This window comes from Gymnoscopelus braueri (genome assembly GCF_963280865.1).
Source record: "Gymnoscopelus braueri genome assembly, chromosome: 2".
In the NCBI taxonomy this organism is placed as follows: domain Eukaryota; kingdom Metazoa; phylum Chordata; class Actinopteri; order Myctophiformes; family Myctophidae; genus Gymnoscopelus; species Gymnoscopelus braueri.
In genome coordinates, this window is record NC_137604.1 from 3,078,113 (window position 1) to 3,095,481 (window position 17,369).

The 17,369-nt window shown below is 42.3% G+C and overlaps 1 protein-coding gene across 1 annotated transcript in view; it reads right to left on the minus strand.

Annotated features, from left to right (window-relative positions):
* LOC308075913 (phosphorylase b kinase regulatory subunit alpha, skeletal muscle isoform-like) overlaps positions 1–17,369 on the minus strand; it is a 39,325-nt gene that overhangs the window by 2,501 nt on the left and 19,455 nt on the right. Inside the window, exons 16-31 of the mRNA XM_080415911.1 lie at positions 16,091–16,235; positions 14,584–14,662; positions 13,607–13,677; positions 12,629–12,793; positions 11,448–11,524; positions 10,614–10,756; positions 9,668–9,824; positions 7,870–7,949; positions 7,089–7,167; positions 6,188–6,317; positions 5,230–5,331; positions 4,199–4,296; positions 2,358–2,402; positions 1,873–2,034; positions 1,125–1,178; positions 422–622 (exon numbers count right to left, since the gene is read on the minus strand). Coding sequence (XP_080272037.1) covers positions 422–622; positions 1,125–1,178; positions 1,873–2,034; positions 2,358–2,402; positions 4,199–4,296; positions 5,230–5,331; positions 6,188–6,317; positions 7,089–7,167; positions 7,870–7,949; positions 9,668–9,824; positions 10,614–10,756; positions 11,448–11,524; positions 12,629–12,793; positions 13,607–13,677; positions 14,584–14,662; positions 16,091–16,235 — 1,788 coding nt within the window. The remainder of the gene's footprint in view (positions 1–421; positions 623–1,124; positions 1,179–1,872; positions 2,035–2,357; positions 2,403–4,198; positions 4,297–5,229; positions 5,332–6,187; positions 6,318–7,088; positions 7,168–7,869; positions 7,950–9,667; positions 9,825–10,613; positions 10,757–11,447; positions 11,525–12,628; positions 12,794–13,606; positions 13,678–14,583; positions 14,663–16,090; positions 16,236–17,369) is intronic.

Genomic DNA, 17,369 nt, shown 5'->3' on the forward strand with positions numbered 1-17,369 from the left:
GTGTGTGTGTGTGTGGACATACATAAATTGTTAAACTGTGTGTGTGTGTGTGTGTGTGTGTGTGTGTGTGTGTGTGTGTGTGTGTGTGGACATACATAAACTGTGTGTGTGTGTGTGTGTGTGTGTGTGTGTGTGTGTGTGTGTGTGTGTGTGTGTGTGTGTGTGTGTGGACATACATAAATTGTTAAACTGTGTGTGTGTGTGTGTGTGTGTGTGTGGACATACATAAACTGTGTGTGTGTGTGTGTGTGTGTGTGTGTGTGTGTGTGTGTGTGTGTGTGTGTGTGTGTGTGTGTGTGTGTGTGTGTGTGTGTGTGTGTGTGGACATACATAAATTGTTAAACTGTGTGTGTGTGTGTGTGTGTGTGTGTGTGTGTGTGTGTGTGTGTGTGTGTGCGCGTGTGTGTGTGTGTGTGTGTACCTGGTCATTGTAGAACATGTCGCTGGCTGTAAGGACCACCTGGTCCACATGTATGACGGTAGGGATCTCCTCCACGTCCACCTGCAGCAGGAAGGTCAGCACCAGGATGGCCTCCACCAGCAGCTGGCGGTACTCTGGCTGAGGGACCCGGTTCAAGACCGAGTCCACCGCCACCGCAAACTTGATCTCATTGGCTGTCATCTGGAGGAAGGAGGACGTGGAGACACAGATGTTATGAAGAGTTATGCTACAGTTTATACACCTTCATCCATTAAGACTGAGAACGCAGTTTAGAAGACATTGTAGAATCACCTACAAATATATTCAAAGATTTGCACACATTTCCACAATTCTTTCAACAAACACTCGGTGCTGCACTACGAGCTTGTAGATCTGCTATTTTTGAATAGCCCAAAGTATAGAATAATGGTTATAGCAAAAAAAAAAAAATTTAAAAAAAAAAAGTAAAATCGTACCCCCACCCCCCCCAATATTTTTCAAAGAAATGTAAAAAATGTTAGACGTACAAGCTCGTAGATCTGCTATTTTTGAATAGCTAATGTAAATGGATGAAGTGGTTAAATGATTGTCATGTTAACTACTTTAGCTGGGGACCCCCTGGACCCCACTTTGAGAAGCACTGCGACAGACAGACAGACAGACAGACAGACAGACAGACAGACAGACAGACAGACAGACAGACCTCTCTAGTAGCTGATGATGATAAGACACACCCCTCAATGGACAGTCCATGGCACTGAAAGACAGACAGGATTACAGTTAAATACAGAATCAATACATTTACTGTCAGTGAATGATAATAAACAGCATGCATTAACCTCTAAATACATGTAAATACAAACATTTCAGGTACCTGTGTGTCATTTTGGTGCGAGTGTCTGGGGCAGAAACTCACATGTTTAGAGAAGATTTCCAAAAACACATTTAAGTGGAAAATATACCAGTGAAAGATGATATCAAACATAACTATACTGTAGTTACATTGAAAAAGTTGACTTAACTGTCCTCCGGTGTGAAGACCTCAGTTTAAGGTCAGACATTCTTTTAGGTTAGTTTTGAATTTGGGAAGGGAGTCTAGATCTTTAATGTATTTTGGTTGTTCATTCCACATTGTGGTGGCAGCATAGTAGAATGCATTTTGCACCCTGTCTGTGATGAATGTTTGGGGGAACGAGGTCAGATGATCTTCTTCTGGTGTTATGGCCATGGGCATCATTGTCCTCCTACCTTCTGCAGGATGCTCCTCCAGACCTTCTGGTAGAAGCCCTACCTTCTGCAGGATGCTCCAGAACTTCTGGTAGAAGACCTACCTTCTGCAGGACGCTCCAGAACTTCTGGTAGAAGACCTACCTTCTGCAGGACGCTCCAGAACTTCTGGTAGAAGACCTACCTTCTGCAGGATGCTCCAGACCTTCTGGTAGAAGAGTTACCTTCTGCAGGATGCTCCAGACCTTCTGGTAGAAGCCCACAGGCACTTTGTTCAGAGCCCCGTCCAGGCGTCTCCTGCGGAGCCACTGGCCCTGACGTGCATCCCTGACCTCATGGACGGCCCCGGAGCCGTGGAAGCCCTCGATGGTCGGCAGTCTGTAACGCTGTATGCATGGAGGAATGTAGAGAATGAACAAACGCACATATGCACCTTGGCACACACCCGCGCACACGTGCAGGCACGTGTAAGGTGAGTTTGCTAGTTTAGTTATCATTTAAAATTTTAGTTTTAGTTGTGTTCTTGTTAGTTTTAGAGTTTGTTTTATTTTAATATGGTGACTGGTGAGTCAGGGGCGGTATTCAGAAAACTAAGGAAAAAAAAGTTAAATTAGCCAATCTACAAGCCTGCTATGTGACACAATGTGAGCCTGTAGATCGGCTTAATATTCCAGTCAAGTTAATGTTTAGTGTTGATACATTTACTCACCCCTGTCTCCACATTGACGATGTCCAGAGAGTGGACAGACAGGCTCTGGAGGAGAGAGACACACAAACACACTTACTTTTCTTGAACCACATCAACCCTAGTGCCCTGCATTCTATTCTGGGCTGATTTTGTCATGAGGGGGAAAAAAACACCATCTATTTACATTAATGCCATGTTTTTGGCAATAGCAAAACCGTATGAAGCTGACTACAATTAAGGCATTTAGTAGACACTCTTTATATGTTGTTTCATAGAATACAGAGACAGTGTAGTGTCTCAGTAAACTATAGGATCATAGAGTACAGAGACAGTGTAGTGTCTCAGTAAACTATAGGATCATAGAATACAGAGAGACAGTGTAGTGTCTCAGTAAACTATAGGATCATAGAATACAGAGAGACAGTGTAGTGTCTCAGTAAACTATAGGATCATAGAATACAGAGAGACAGTGTAGTGTCTCAGTAAACTATAGGATCATAGAATACAGAGACAGTGTAGTGTCTCAGTAAACTATAGGATCATAGAATACAGAGACAGTGTAGTGTCTCAGTAAACTATAGGATCATAGAATACAGAGAGACAGTGTAGTGTCTCAGTAAACTATAGGATCATAGAATACAGAGAGACAGTGTAGTGTCTCAGTAAACTATAGGATCATAGAATACAGAGACAGTGTAGTGTCTCAGTAAACTATAGGATCATAGAATACAGAGACAGTGTAGTGTCTCAGTAAACTATAGGATCATAGAATACAGAGAGACAGTGTAGTGTCTCAGTAAACTATAGGATCATAGAATACAGAGACAGTGTAGTGTCTCAGTAAACTATAGGATCATAGAATACAGAGACAGTGTAGTGTCTCAGTAAACTATAGGATCATAGAATACAGAGACAGTGTAGTGTCTCAGTAAACTATAGGATCATAGAATACAGAGACAGTGTAGTGTCTCAGTAAACTATAGGATCATAGAATACAGAGAGACAGTGTAGTGTCTCAGTAAACTATAGGATCATAGAATACAGAGAGACAGTAGTGTCTCAGTAAACTATAGGATCATAGAATACAGAGACAGTGTAGTGTCTCAGTAAACTATAGGATCATAAAATACAGAGACAGTGTAGTGTCTCAGTAAACTATAGGATCATAGAATACAGAGAGACAGTGTAGTGTCTCAGTAAACTATAGGATCATAGAATACAGAGAGACAGTGTAGTGTCTCAGTAAACTATAGGATCATAGAATACAGAGACAGTGTAGTGTCTCAGTAAACTATAGGAATACAGAGAGACAGTGTAGTGTCTCAGTAAACTATAGGATCATAGAATACAGAGATAGTGTAGTGTCTCAGTAAACTATAGGATCATATAATACAGAGACAGTGTAGTGTCTAAGTAAACTATAGGATCATAGAATACAGAGAGACAGTGTAGTGTCTCAGTAAACTATAGGATCATAGAATACAGAGACAGTGTAGTGTCTCAGTAAACTATAGGATCACATGTAAACCAACTACCTAGCATCAGTCTAAAACAATACACTATCTAAATAATAATCTGTACAGTGAAACAATAGGAAACCCAGGTAAATAATGAACCTAGCGTCTTTGTTATGCTATTTTCTGTCATGCTGTCATGCTATCTGATTTACATGTTAAACATTGTGGTCAAGGAAAAAACAAGCCCAAAAACATGAGAACAAATGACCAATGCATGTTATATGCCCTGTATCTGTATCTGTATCTGTAACTTTTACTGCTGATCCCCATATGAATGATGTTTACCATGTATCTGGCTGTGGATCTGCTGTCTATGTTCTTTTCATTATTAAGTATGATGTTTACCAGTCGTATCTGGCTGCTGTGTCGGCTATCTATGGTTTTGTCTCGCGTTACTTTCTCTTCATCCTGGACGGACACAGAGGTTCCTGCTGGGGTTCGAACTGAAACATACACACAGTCATGTGACTCAGTCATGTGACACATCAGTCATGTGGTGTCTGCAGTGGTGGACAGTAACTATAAGTAAAATACATTTTTGGAGTATCTGTACTTTAATTGAGTTTTTGGACACTTTCACTCCACAACATTTCAAAGACAATCATTTTATTTTACTCCACTATAATTCTTTGGCTGTCAATGTTTGAGATTTAGGCAATGAGATGTTTACTACTTACTAGCCTGCTGCAACCCTCCTGATTTCGTGTATAAAGGGGCGTGTGTATAGAGCCGGCGAGAGACGGCGCCTGATCCCATTGGTTCACCGATCTGTCCGTCAACCCCCGCCCCGTTAACACAACATTACGAGCGACGCCCACTGCACTCTGGTTGGTTGGGAAATGAAACACTTCCTCATACCCAGTACAGGCTATAGTTGGGCCAGGCTTTTATTTTTTAGCAAAACTAAGCAATAAAAGCCTGGAGATCGAGGCTAACTACTTACTGAATGTTTACTGTGTTTTCCTTTGTGTTGATTCGATTACACTTCTATATTTTATAGGTGTTTACATAGGCTTTGTATGACATAGTGGTTCTACAAGCAAGTCATTCCAGTCTATAGGTGGTTTCAAAGAGTTACACAGTTCTGTAAATGTGTTGTGAAAACATTACTGCAATGCATTGATATCAATACAAAAATATAATTTACTTTTACTCGTACTTTTGAATACTTGTTATGGGAAAGGGAAAAAAAGGGGAAAGTACATTATGAATAAACCACTTAAGCCAAATTCCAAGTACAAATTTGAACAGAGCAACATCCACTTGTAGTGGAGTAATATTTGACCATGACTATCTGTACTTTAACTCGAGTACTGTGGAGTTGAGTATTTTGTCCACCATGGTGTAGTAGACAGAAATGTGATGAAATGTCTCACCACTCTTCTGGACACCAAACTCCTTTCCACTCAGGATGTGTTGTAAGAGATTCTTCAGCTCTGAAGGACTCATGTTCATCAGAGACTCTGTGGCTTCCTCGCCTGAGACACACACACATATACATACAGTACAGTATAAGTACCGGGGTCTTCAACGTTTTTCAAGTCAAGGACCCCTTCCTTAGCTGAGAAAGAGATGAAGAAGGAGCCTTCATCTCCTGCTAAAGGAGCCTTTAGCAGCCTAGGTACATAGGTTGGTTGTAAGAGGCTTCCAACAACTTTGGATGCCAAAAAAATCAGCTAAACGTCTCGCAAAATTCTGTGCAATCTCTTCTTAGTTAGTATTAGTAACCGCCAAATATGGCTAAGACGATGTTACTTTTTCCCCCTGAAGGGTGTGTGGGTATTTCCCCGTGATTTGCTGACTGTACATTTTTTACAGCACCTTGTAAATATTTGTGTCCTTGTATTGTATCTCTTATGTGGACATAAATAAATTAAATTTGTGTGTGTGTTTATTTGTTTATTTAAACGGATCCCCATTAGCTGACGCCTTAACGTCAGCTAGTCTTCCTGGGGTCCAAGACATTAAAATACATCAACAAAAACATTCAACATATCACAGTGTATTACAAAGAAATACTAAAAATGCAACAAAAACTAAATAATACATTTTTACAAAAGTCGATAATCACATAAAAAGAGATGCCGACAGGGATACAACCGATTTAAAAAGTAGCACGATCAATCTGGTATGTAAGAATAGATGTTACTCTATGTTTTGAGTACATTATATGAAGTCGAAGTTTCCTTTTGAAACTGGCTTTTTCTCTGGTGTTACGAATCTCACTTGGTGTGTGTGTGTGTGTGTGTGTGTGTGTGTGTGTGTGTGTGTGTGTGTGTGTGTGTGTGTGTGTGTGTGTGTGTGTGTGTGTGTGTGTTTGTGTGTGTGTGTTACCAGAGCAGTGCAGGTGTGTGGACAGCTCAGTAGCCATGACCTGGATGATCAGTCCAGTCCTCAGACTGAACATCTCACTGAACAACGACGGCTGACTGCGAATCACCATGGCCAAGAACACCATCACCTCCTAACAGACACACACACACACACACACACACACACACACACACACACACACACACACACACGCACACGCACACGCACACCCCCACACACACACACACACACACACACACACACACACACACACACACACACACACACACACACACACACACACTAGTAATAATAACATTCATTAATAATGTTATTAAGTTCTACTGTAAACTTTTTGGGCTCAGGGCACCCCTGTAAATAACGTTTTCCCTCCATGGCACCCCTGAATTACATTCTTTACAGCACCTTACATTTATGTCATATTATGGTACGTAAATATGTAATTTCTTCCTCCTAAAATACAGTATGACACGGAGAAAAACTTGAGAGAGCATCTGTTTCCATCGGGACAATAGGAAAATAACTTTATACTTGACGTTTAACCTCTTGAACCCCAGCATTCCTATTCTGGGGGGAAACATTCGGCAAAGAAATAGCAGATCTACAAGCTCACAACGTGTCGCAACGCGACACGTTGTGAGCTTGTAGATCTGCTATTTCTGGCGAAGAGATTGATTGGTGTCGATCGAAAAAGAACGTGCCAAGTACAGTGCAAGTAATACGTATAGAGGGTCTAAGTGTTTTAAACTGAAGTGGTATTGATCAATTCCAAATATTATCAAAGTATTCTAAGGCACCCCTGCACTGCATCACGGCACCCTGGGCTGCCACAGCACCCGGTTTGAGAAAACCTGCTGTAGTGTGTGTAGTTAGTGTGTGTAGTTGTAGGTGTAGTTTGTACCTGTGTGAGGACAGCGATGGTCAGGTTGTTGTCACTGGCAGATTCTATCAGTTTGGCCAGCTTGTCTGGAGGCATGGGCCTGGAAAAACAGTTCACACATCCATTTAACCTGGAAGTAACGTTCACCTGGGTTCAGTAGCTTATGTTCTACCCCGTGAAAAGCCTGGGATTCATGAAGACCATCGCTAATATTTGAAGTTATGACATGGTTATGACACCCCATCCCTCAAACAGTGTAGATCACAGGCTTCCTTTAAAACAGCCCTGAAAATTCACTTTTCAGGAGGCCAAAGGAGGAAGTAGTTATCACCTCTCCCTTAAACAGGCAACCCCCCCCCCCCCCCCCCGCTTTTTTCCCCTTTACCCCCCCCCGCCCCCTTTTTTTTCTGCTCTCTACATATAGTGTTTTATATTTGTGATATTATTGAATGTTTTTGGTGCTATTTTATATGTTGAATACCTAGGACCCCAATGGAAACAAGACCGCAAGGACTTTGTTGGTGTTTTAGACAAAGTGTTTGACTGTTACTCGTGATGTTTTTGATAAAATATTCAATCAATAAATCAATGGTAGGAACAGTATTGTATACCAGACAAGGTTGTACCAAAGTTAAACATGACTTTAAGGCCCTGTTCAGACTGGAAACCCAAATCCAGCCCACATGGGAGTTTCTATCCAGATTGGAGTCAGATTGGTTTCATGCAGTCTGAACGAGGCTGAGGAATGGGTTGGGCTGCCAGTGTGAACAGGGCCTAAAAGACGGAAGGAAGAAGAACTCACGCTGAGATGGTTTTCTCTCTGGGTTCAGGAGGGAGACCCACTGTCAGGTGTTTCTGATGAGCCAGAAGGTCTGAACACGCCTGGACAGACAGACAGACAACACACTGTCAAACTACCGCTACACAACAGAAATACATATCCTGGTAATATCCTCCTAAATCCTCCTATCCTCCTATAATTCTACAAAGCTCTGTGCGTGTGTCTGTGCCCAAAATCTCTTCTGCCCGGTTCTCCTCAGTGGCTGGAGCAATTGATCTGCATTTGCACACAGCCATTGACCATTACCATGTGCACGGAACACCGAAGCCCGTTTTTTGCTTTCCACAAATGTCAGTTAATTAGCGTTTTTGTGTTCGCTGGCTCCCAGGTTGCCAATTGATGTGCGTGAAACAAGCGCCGGTGTTGCCACATCCGTGAAACAAGCATAACCCAAACTGAATATACTGTGGGTGCTCATATCCCCCGAAGGGTATGGTCTAGTATGTGTAATCCTAGAAAGAGCATCAGTAGAAGAACAGAGCCAGTTGATGGACAGCACAGGCTCTAAGAGGCCAATGTTGTCAGTCGGTTGAAAACCCACGGCTTCTCTCTCTGTCCATCTGACAAAGTTCATCGTCAGCATATTCCGGTTCATAAAGACATGCCTTTGGATGTGCAGTAAAAGCAATAAGCAATATCTTTTCTTCATGCCTTTCACAGTCTGACATATATGAATTAAATCACGCTATAATGTGCGGTTCTAAGTTAAACGGCTGATCAGCTGACTGCAGCACACCCTGTTGTGAGGGTAGGCTGTAGCGGCGCAGTGATACCGGACACAGAGAATAGTACCACGTAACAGAGGATTGAACCATGGTAGAACATGGGTCAACATAGAGCACCAAAGTCTGATGTAATTTACACATCCTAGGTTTGTCTATATCTGGTTCGCGGTTTTCCACCCCCATTCTGAATCCCCATAGACGTATTTAATATCGCGTCAAATAAGATCTGTGTTCCAAAAATAAACAAATGACCCCGGCGGTTTTACTCATATGGATATGAAGCATCAACTGACTGTGAGAAAACGCTAATGTTACTTTTGCCGAATAAGTTAAATTTTCGCGAGAAACAGACTGTATCAAATATAAGTGACTGACTATCATAAACGATACAGAACCTCCTCCCTGACAATATCGCCGAGACAGTTTGTTTATTTTTGGACCACAATTCTTATATGAGACGATTCTAAGATGACCCAATGTTATTCTCCATAGAGAAATTACTTTACGAACCTGGTTTGAACGAGTGACATCAGGACTTCTGGACTCCATTACAAATGATATTAGTTTTCTGTTATTTATCAGAACCAGTGGTGTAAAGTAACTAAGTACATTTACTCAAGTAATGCACTTAGTACAATTTTGAGGAATTCTTACTTTACTTCTTTGACCTGTTTTATATCTAGGCTATTTGAAAATAGCAGATCTACAAGCTCACAACGCGCCGCGACGCGTTGTGAGCTTGTAGATCGGCTATTTTCAATCATTTTCTAGTCCTTTTACTTTTGGTATTTTAAGTATCTTTTGATGCCAATACTTTTGTACTTTTACTCAAGTAACATTTTGAACACAGGCCTTTTACTTGTAACAGAGTATTTTCATATTGTGGTATTGATACTTTTACTTAAGTAAAAAAAATTTAGTAGTTTCTCCATTGATCAGAACCAGACCAGAACAAAGACCACAGGACTCAGGTTAATCAATGAATACCTTTGCAACCACTATGTTAATGTACGCCGTGGTTTCTTCCTGCTCACCTCGTCCAGTTCCTCCACCTTCATCCTCAGCATCCCAGAGATCATCCTGATCAGACCCCAGTGACACAGCCTCCCCGCCTGCTCATACAGGTCACTGAGCAGCCTGCGCACCGTCCAGCCATGACCGCCATGCAGCCGCGTGTCCCACTCCACTCCCCTAGAGAGAGAGAGAGAGAGAGAGAGAGAGAGAGACAGACAGACAGACAGACAGACAGACAGACAGACAGACAGACAGACAGACAGACAGACAGACACAGATATTCAGAATTCAGGATGTGTTTGTGTTTTTTTTATTGTGTGTAGTTGTGTATTTATTGGGTGTGTGACAGAGTGTCAGCCTGTGTGTGTGTGTGTGTGTGTGTGTGTGTGTGTGTGTGTGTGTGTGTGTGTGTGTGTGTGTGTGTGTGTGTGTGTGTGTGTGTGTGTGTGTCTGCATGTGCGTGTGTGTGTCCTTGTAGAAGATGTATAGGATATGTGTGCATGTGTGTGCGTGTGTGTGTGTGTGTGTGTGTGTGCGTGCTTGTCCTCGTAGATGATGCATAGGATGTGTGTGTGTGTGTGTGTGTGCATGTGGGTGTGCGTGTTGCGTGTGTGTGTTGCGTGTGTGTGTGTGTGTGTGTGTGTGAGGACTTGTCCTTGTAGAAGATGTATAGTGTATGTGTGTGTGTGTGTGTGTGTGTGTGTGTGTGTGTGTGTGTGTGTGTTAGTACTTGTCCTTGTAGAAGATGTATAGGGTGTGTGTGTGTGTGTGTGTGTGTGTGTGTGTGTGTGTGTGCGTGCGTGCACGTGTGTGTGCGTGCACGTGTGTGTGGTGTGTGGTGTGTGTGTGTGTGTGTGTGTGTGTGCGTGCACGTGTGTGTGGTGTGTGTGCGTGCACGTGTGTGTGGTGTGTGTGTGTGTGTGTGTGTGTGTGTGTGTGTGTGTGTGTGAGAGAGAGAGACAGTACTTGTCCTTGTAGAATATGTATAGGATGTCAGCCTGGTCCTGTAGGTTCCTGGTCTTCTTCAGGATGCTGACCAGAGCCTGGTAGTCTATCTGACCGTTAATGTCTCTGGGTAACAGCATGGGAGCCTCAGGGTCCCCTGCAGTCTGGACACAAGCCAAGGGCCCAAACTTCAAACCCATAGCACTGAATTATGTATTAAAACAGCATGATTTTTGTTATAGGCCACAATGAAAAGATGACAATCCACCTCGATTCATTATCAACTTTTAAATTAGCCTACTAATGTATACGGTGCCACTTGTCTTTTACCGGAGTCCCTCAGGGCTTTATAGTAGTGTCTTAGGGTGCGTTCGGAGATGTGCGCCGGGAGCGCACTTGCCTATTAATTTGTATTGGCCAGTGCGCTCAGTGCTATATTTCCGAACGCATCCTTAAATGTTGCAGAAAAAAGCTGTTCAACAAGTTAACACGTTGTGAACTTGTCGAACGGCTATTTTCGGCGAAATATTTCCCCATACCACGGATGCTGTGATATGGACTCAAGGCATTTGATATTTCCCATTTGAGTACATACAGCTAGCTGCATCAGGGGAATGCAGGTATGGGCTCAAATTGTAAATATGAATTGCCTATATTTTACCTATATTTGGATTTTTTTTGTGCTCTGCTGCCTTTTATCATTTAGAAGTTTTTGGGGTCGTTTTGTTTTCGTTTAAGGAAGTCGTGGGTCAGATTGAGATGGTCCAGGGGCCGGGTCAAAAGAGTCGTAAGGTGAAGTATAAATGAACAATGAAAACAACAGTAAAACATCATTGTCTGAGGTTCAGCGCCTACCTTCCCCTGAGCGTCCAGCAGGTGGAGTCTGGGCTGAGGGGAGCGGAACAGTTTAGTGGGCAGATACATCTGGATGTCTGAGGAGGGAACACACACACACACACACACACACACACACACACACACACACACACACACACACACACACAGGACAATCAGAATCGCCTGGGTGTCCGAGACCCCGCCCCTTTTACACAGGAAGACGGCCAGTGACAAGCAAAGTAAAAAAAGAAATAAAAAGGTCAGCAGAACTTTTTCTTTCTTCTTTTTCCTTTATTTATTCAGTGAAGCCCATTGAGAGCAAGCTCTGTTTTTCAAGGACACCCTGATAACAACATATAAAATACATACATAATGAGAAACAATAACAAACATTTGAATCACATTACAATGTCACAGATAAACATAGTGTTACATGAAACAGATGCAGTCACTATGTAGTGTGTCCTCAAGAAGCACCCTGAATGTCTCTATGTAGTGTGTCCTCAAGAAGCACCCTGAATGTCTCTATGTAGTGTGTCCTCAAGAAGCACCCTGAATGTCTCTATGTAGTGTGTCCTCAAGAAGCACCCTGAATGTCTCTATGTAGTGTGTCCTCAAGAAGCACCCTGAATGTCTCTATGTAGTGTGTCCTCAAGAAGCACCCTGAATGTCTCTATGTAGTGTGTCCTCAAGAAGCACCCTGAATGTCTCTATGTAGTGTGTCCTCAAGAAGCACCCTGAATGTCTCTATTGAGATCAATCACACCAGTTTCAGAGAGTCCTGAAGTTTGCTCCATTTGTGTGGAGCATAGTACATGAAGGCAGTTTTTCCTTGTTCACTGCTCTTACGTGGACTGGTATGTCTAATGTGTGTTCTAAAAGCGAGGATAGATATAAAGGAAGTTTACCACACAAGGTCTTATAATTAAATAAAATACAATGTTGTATAATTGAACAGAGCGAATCAGTCTGGATTCCTGGGCTTCGTGGTCCAGACACACCTGTGGATATTAGTTTATAAAATAATATAGCATTTTGGTGTTATTCTTTATGCTATGTTGATGAATTGAAAGCATAGGACCACAATGGAAACAAGTCCCCAGGACTTTCATTCTGTTATCCTTTTAGCCTGAATGTCTGAAGTACCTCTGTGCTGTTTGCTTTTCTGACTAATAAAGTATTCACTGAATCATAGTCACCATGTATGTTGAGTTCCCGGGCCTTGTGCACCAGAGACACCATCTCTCTGGTCCTGTTGGCCGTGGCTCTGAACCGGTTCAGACCGCCCTTGATGCTGCTGATGGTCACCTTGCTCTTGGGCGTGGACAGCAGGCCATCCAGGTACTGGGCCAGGTCGTCCACCTCTGTCACCATGACAACCACAACCACAACAACAACAACAACATCACCGTCAGGGTGTATACAGCTCTATACTTTTATTCATATTTGTTTGACGGTGACTTTATTGTGATGTTGTTCTTCTGTACTTCTATGACCTGTATCTGTTACTCTAACTGCTGTGCTGTCTCTGGCGCCTGAATTTGATCCGTGGGATCAGTAAAGGTATCTATCTATCTATCTATCTATCGCGCACACGCACATGGGCGCGCACAACCACGCACATGCGCACACACACTCACACGCACACACACACACACACACACACGTGCACACTAGGGGTGGGACGATATATCGATATCGCGATATATCGCGATACTTTCTCCCGCGATAACTAATCGATATACTGCCGAAAAATATCGATATTACATTTTTTTTTTTTTTTTTGTTTTTGATACGTTTTCTTTCCTACTCTGTATTTGTGTAATGATGATTTTGAACCGTTTGGTGCTATTTTATGTGTTTATGAATTGAATACAAGGACTATCGTGATATATCGTTGGTGAAATTTCATGCAATATATTGTGATATCGCAATATATCGATATTTTCAGATATCGTGATATATCGTTGGTGAAATTTCTTGCAATATATATTGAATATCGTGATATCGCAATATATCGAATACCATCAAATATCGTGATATATATTGTTATCGTGGGCCTAATATCGTGATATATATCGTATCGTGAGGTACCCATATCGTCCCACCCCTAGTGCACACACGCGCACGCACACCCACCCCCACCCCCACCAACACACACACACACACACACTGACCACAGTCCATGAAAGAGAGGTGAGCACAGGAGGAAGTCGTTAGGAACTCCTCCAGAGTTCCTGTCTGGATTCTGGAACACACACACATTGATATTACATTATTAATAGGATTAATCAAATTATTAATAAGATTCATTTATAATACTACACACATTGATAAAGCACATAAGGAGTTAGGGTTAGTTAGTAGTATTTACCTAACCTCGCGTCACCAGACTTTCCACCGCGGAGGAAAGCCTGACGTAATTTACGCATCCTACCTGGGTCGCGTTTTCCCCCCCCCGTTCAGAATCCCCATAGACGTGTTTAATATCGCGTCAAATAAGAACTGTGTTCCAAAAATAAACAAATGACCCCGGCGGTTTGACTCTTATGGATATGAAGCATCTGACGGTGAGAAATCAATAATGTTACTTCCGCCGAATTAGTTTCATTTTCACCAGAAACAGACTGTTTCAAATATAAGTGACTGACTATCATAAACGATACAGAGCCTCCTCCCTGACAATATCGCAGAGACAGTTTGTTTATTTTTGGACCACAATTCTTATATGAGACGATTCTAAGATGACCCAATGTTATTCTCCATAGAGACATTACTTTACGACCCAGGGGATGAACCAGTGACGTCAGGACTTCTGTACTCTATTCATTACAAACTAGCCGTGTGACTGTTTTAGAAAAAAGGGAAAAAAAGAATTGTGGTTCCCGTTGTTTTTGTTCCCCACATAATGCGAATCAATTGGTTTAGTCTGGCGAGTCGTGCTACGAGTTAGAATAAAAGATGGACATACCAAACCATAATTTTACCAAAAGAAACCAAATGATTATACCAAACTAAACACGTTTTAAAGGGGAATCATTTTGGAGATGGACGGCCGGTGATTCCGGTCTTTGGTTCCGGCCACCTGATGACGTAAAGTTATTTCTGCTCCGACCGGATCAGAAACCCGGCTTGATCCCAGGCTAGTATTTACCTGGTTCCACCATAGTATCCGTCCTGGAGTTTCTTCAGCATGGAAAGAACAGCAGGTTCCACCTCCTTGTGGTCGTCAGCTGCAACAACAACAACAAGCTCTCATGGTTTCACTCCAACCTAGTCAGTGGTTAATGTATACTATTGAACGTTCCATGTTTCATCTGAACTTAGATTATTCCAAACCATTTTAAGGACTGAACAAATTAAAAAGTTCCATTCCATTGCATCCCAGTTAGGGGTTCAGTTTCTTGCTTCAAGGACACTCACTCAAGGAACCTAACCGGTTCCCAGATAGTCCAGTCTACCTCCTGAACAGGGACCACTACCATTTTTCCCCATAACCCCCCCCCCCCCTCCCACACACACCAAACACACACGATCGAGGCAGATGGCCGCCCATCCTAGAGCCTGGGTCTGCCTGACGTTTCTTCCAGTAGTATTTTTCCAATGTCTGGTCTCTGCTCTACACGTAAAGTGTCTTGAGATAACTTGTATTGAATTGAATTGAGGTCTTAAATCGGTGGGCAATAGAGCACCAAAGTCCTGATGCCACTCCTATTACCCCTGGGTCACAGCAAACTTTTTATTGGAATCCCCATAAAGCGAATCTTAGATCGCATCATATAAGAACTGTGTTCCAAAAAGAAACAAACCACCTCGGTTTTGTCAGCTATGTGACTCTGCGTCGTTTATGATATTGAGTTACATTTGATCATAACGTCTGTGTTTGGAGAAAAACTTTTTTCTTTCTTACTCTTTGGATAAATCGGTTGATGCTTCATACTGTATCTATATGATGATGTCAGGACAGCAGAGTCACTGCCCATCTTTCGCCGCAGGCTGAAAACCCACCTCTTCAGGAAACACTACCCTTCCTCTTTGCCTTGCCTACTTGTTAACTAGTTGTACAAACTCTTGTTTTACTGTTTTATTGGATCTTGTTTATTTGACACACTTATTTGTTTTAGCTCTTGCTCATTTGATTTTCCTATTTTGTCTCATCTGTTTAAGAAAGTAGGTAGCTGATATATTGTACTTTTACCTTAGCGCTAGGTATACTCTTGGTTGCTTGTTTTAGAAGAAAATGCACTTCAGACTTCTGGTGTTTAGTAGTTTCCTTCCCTACCTATGTTGAATGCACTTATTGTAGGACGCTTTGGATAAAAGCGTCTGCTAAATTACTGTAATGTAATGTAATGTAATGTAATGTAATGTAATGTAATGTAATGTATATGAGTAAAATCGCCAGGGTGTTTTTATTTTATTTTGGAACACAGTTCTTATATGACTCGATCTAAGATGACCCCGTGGGAATTCCAAAACAAAAAATAACGCCTTGACCCAGGCGAATAGCGCCCTCTAGTGGCGGTGATGTCAGATTTCAGTGCTCTGTTATGATTATACAGCTAGAATGAAAACCAGACGTATCGTACGTCGTCAGAAACAGAAGTGGAGAAACCGTTATAGACGCCAATGCAGAATGTAAAGAGTCAAACGGGACGTACTGAGCATGCTCTGTGAGACGGGGAAGGTAACGGTCGGCCGGCCGGTGCGGCGCCATCGGGCGGCGAGGTACGACAGTTCTGTCCGGATCATCTCCACGATCATGTGATTGTCCAGAGCCAAGTAGAAATGCTGGTGGTCAATGAACTGTGGGAAAGCAGAGGTCAGCGCTCAGGGTCAAAACAAATATTATATATTCTGTGTGGAGTTTGCATGTTCTCCCCGTGTCTCCTAGGGTAGGTACCCTCACAAAAAACATGTAGTAATCCTGGTCTCTATACTGCCTCCCCCTGGTCAGCCGGGGAGCCTGATGGAGGGGAAAGGAACTGTTCCTTCCACGCGCTACGTCCTACCGGGGAAACTCGACCCCGTCAAGAAGCGGCCTGCTTACTCCTCATGCATTGAAGGAATCATGAGCTCAGTTCTAGGCTCTCCCCAGGCTGGCAGAGGGAGAGTAGCGCCCAGGATTACATGCTTGGGCAATTGGCACTGGGTGAAAAATGTGGGATAAAACGTATAGAAATATTATAATATAATGTAATGAGGTGTGTGTTATATATTATGATGCTAAATGCATATATTCTGGTCCATCTGTTTTTATACCATATTAATATCTTCTGTCACAACCAGATCTCAGCTCTGGGGCCTTGTGTTTCTGTGATACTTCTTTAGTTCAGTGGTTCTCAACCAGTGGTCCGGGGACCACCAGTGGTCCTGGGGGGGGGGGGGGGGGGGGGTATAAATCAGCTAAATGATGGAGAGTTGCTAATCAAATGGACACTTATAGATCTTTAACTCTTCAGAGTGTAAAATGAAACCAAATGGACCCTTATAGATCTTTAACTCTTGAGAGTGTAAAATGAAACCAAATGGACCCTTATAGATCTTTAACTTTTCAGAGTGTAAAATGAAACCAAATGGACCCTTATAGATCTTTAACTTTTCAGAGTGTAAAATGAAATGGACCCTTATAGATCTTTAACTCGAGAGTGTAAAATTAAACCAAATGGACCCTTATAGATCTTTAACTCTTGAGAGTGTAAAATGAAACCAAATGGACCCTTATAGATCTTTAACTCTTGAGAGTAAAATGAAACCAAATGGACCCTTATAGATCTATAACTCTTGAGAGTGTAAAATGTAACCAAATGGACCCTTATAGATCTATAACTCTTGAGAGTGTAAAATGAAACCAAATGGACCCTTATAGATCTTTAACTCTTCAGAGTGTAAAATGTAACCAAATGGACCCTTATAGATCTTTAACTCTTCAGAGTGTAA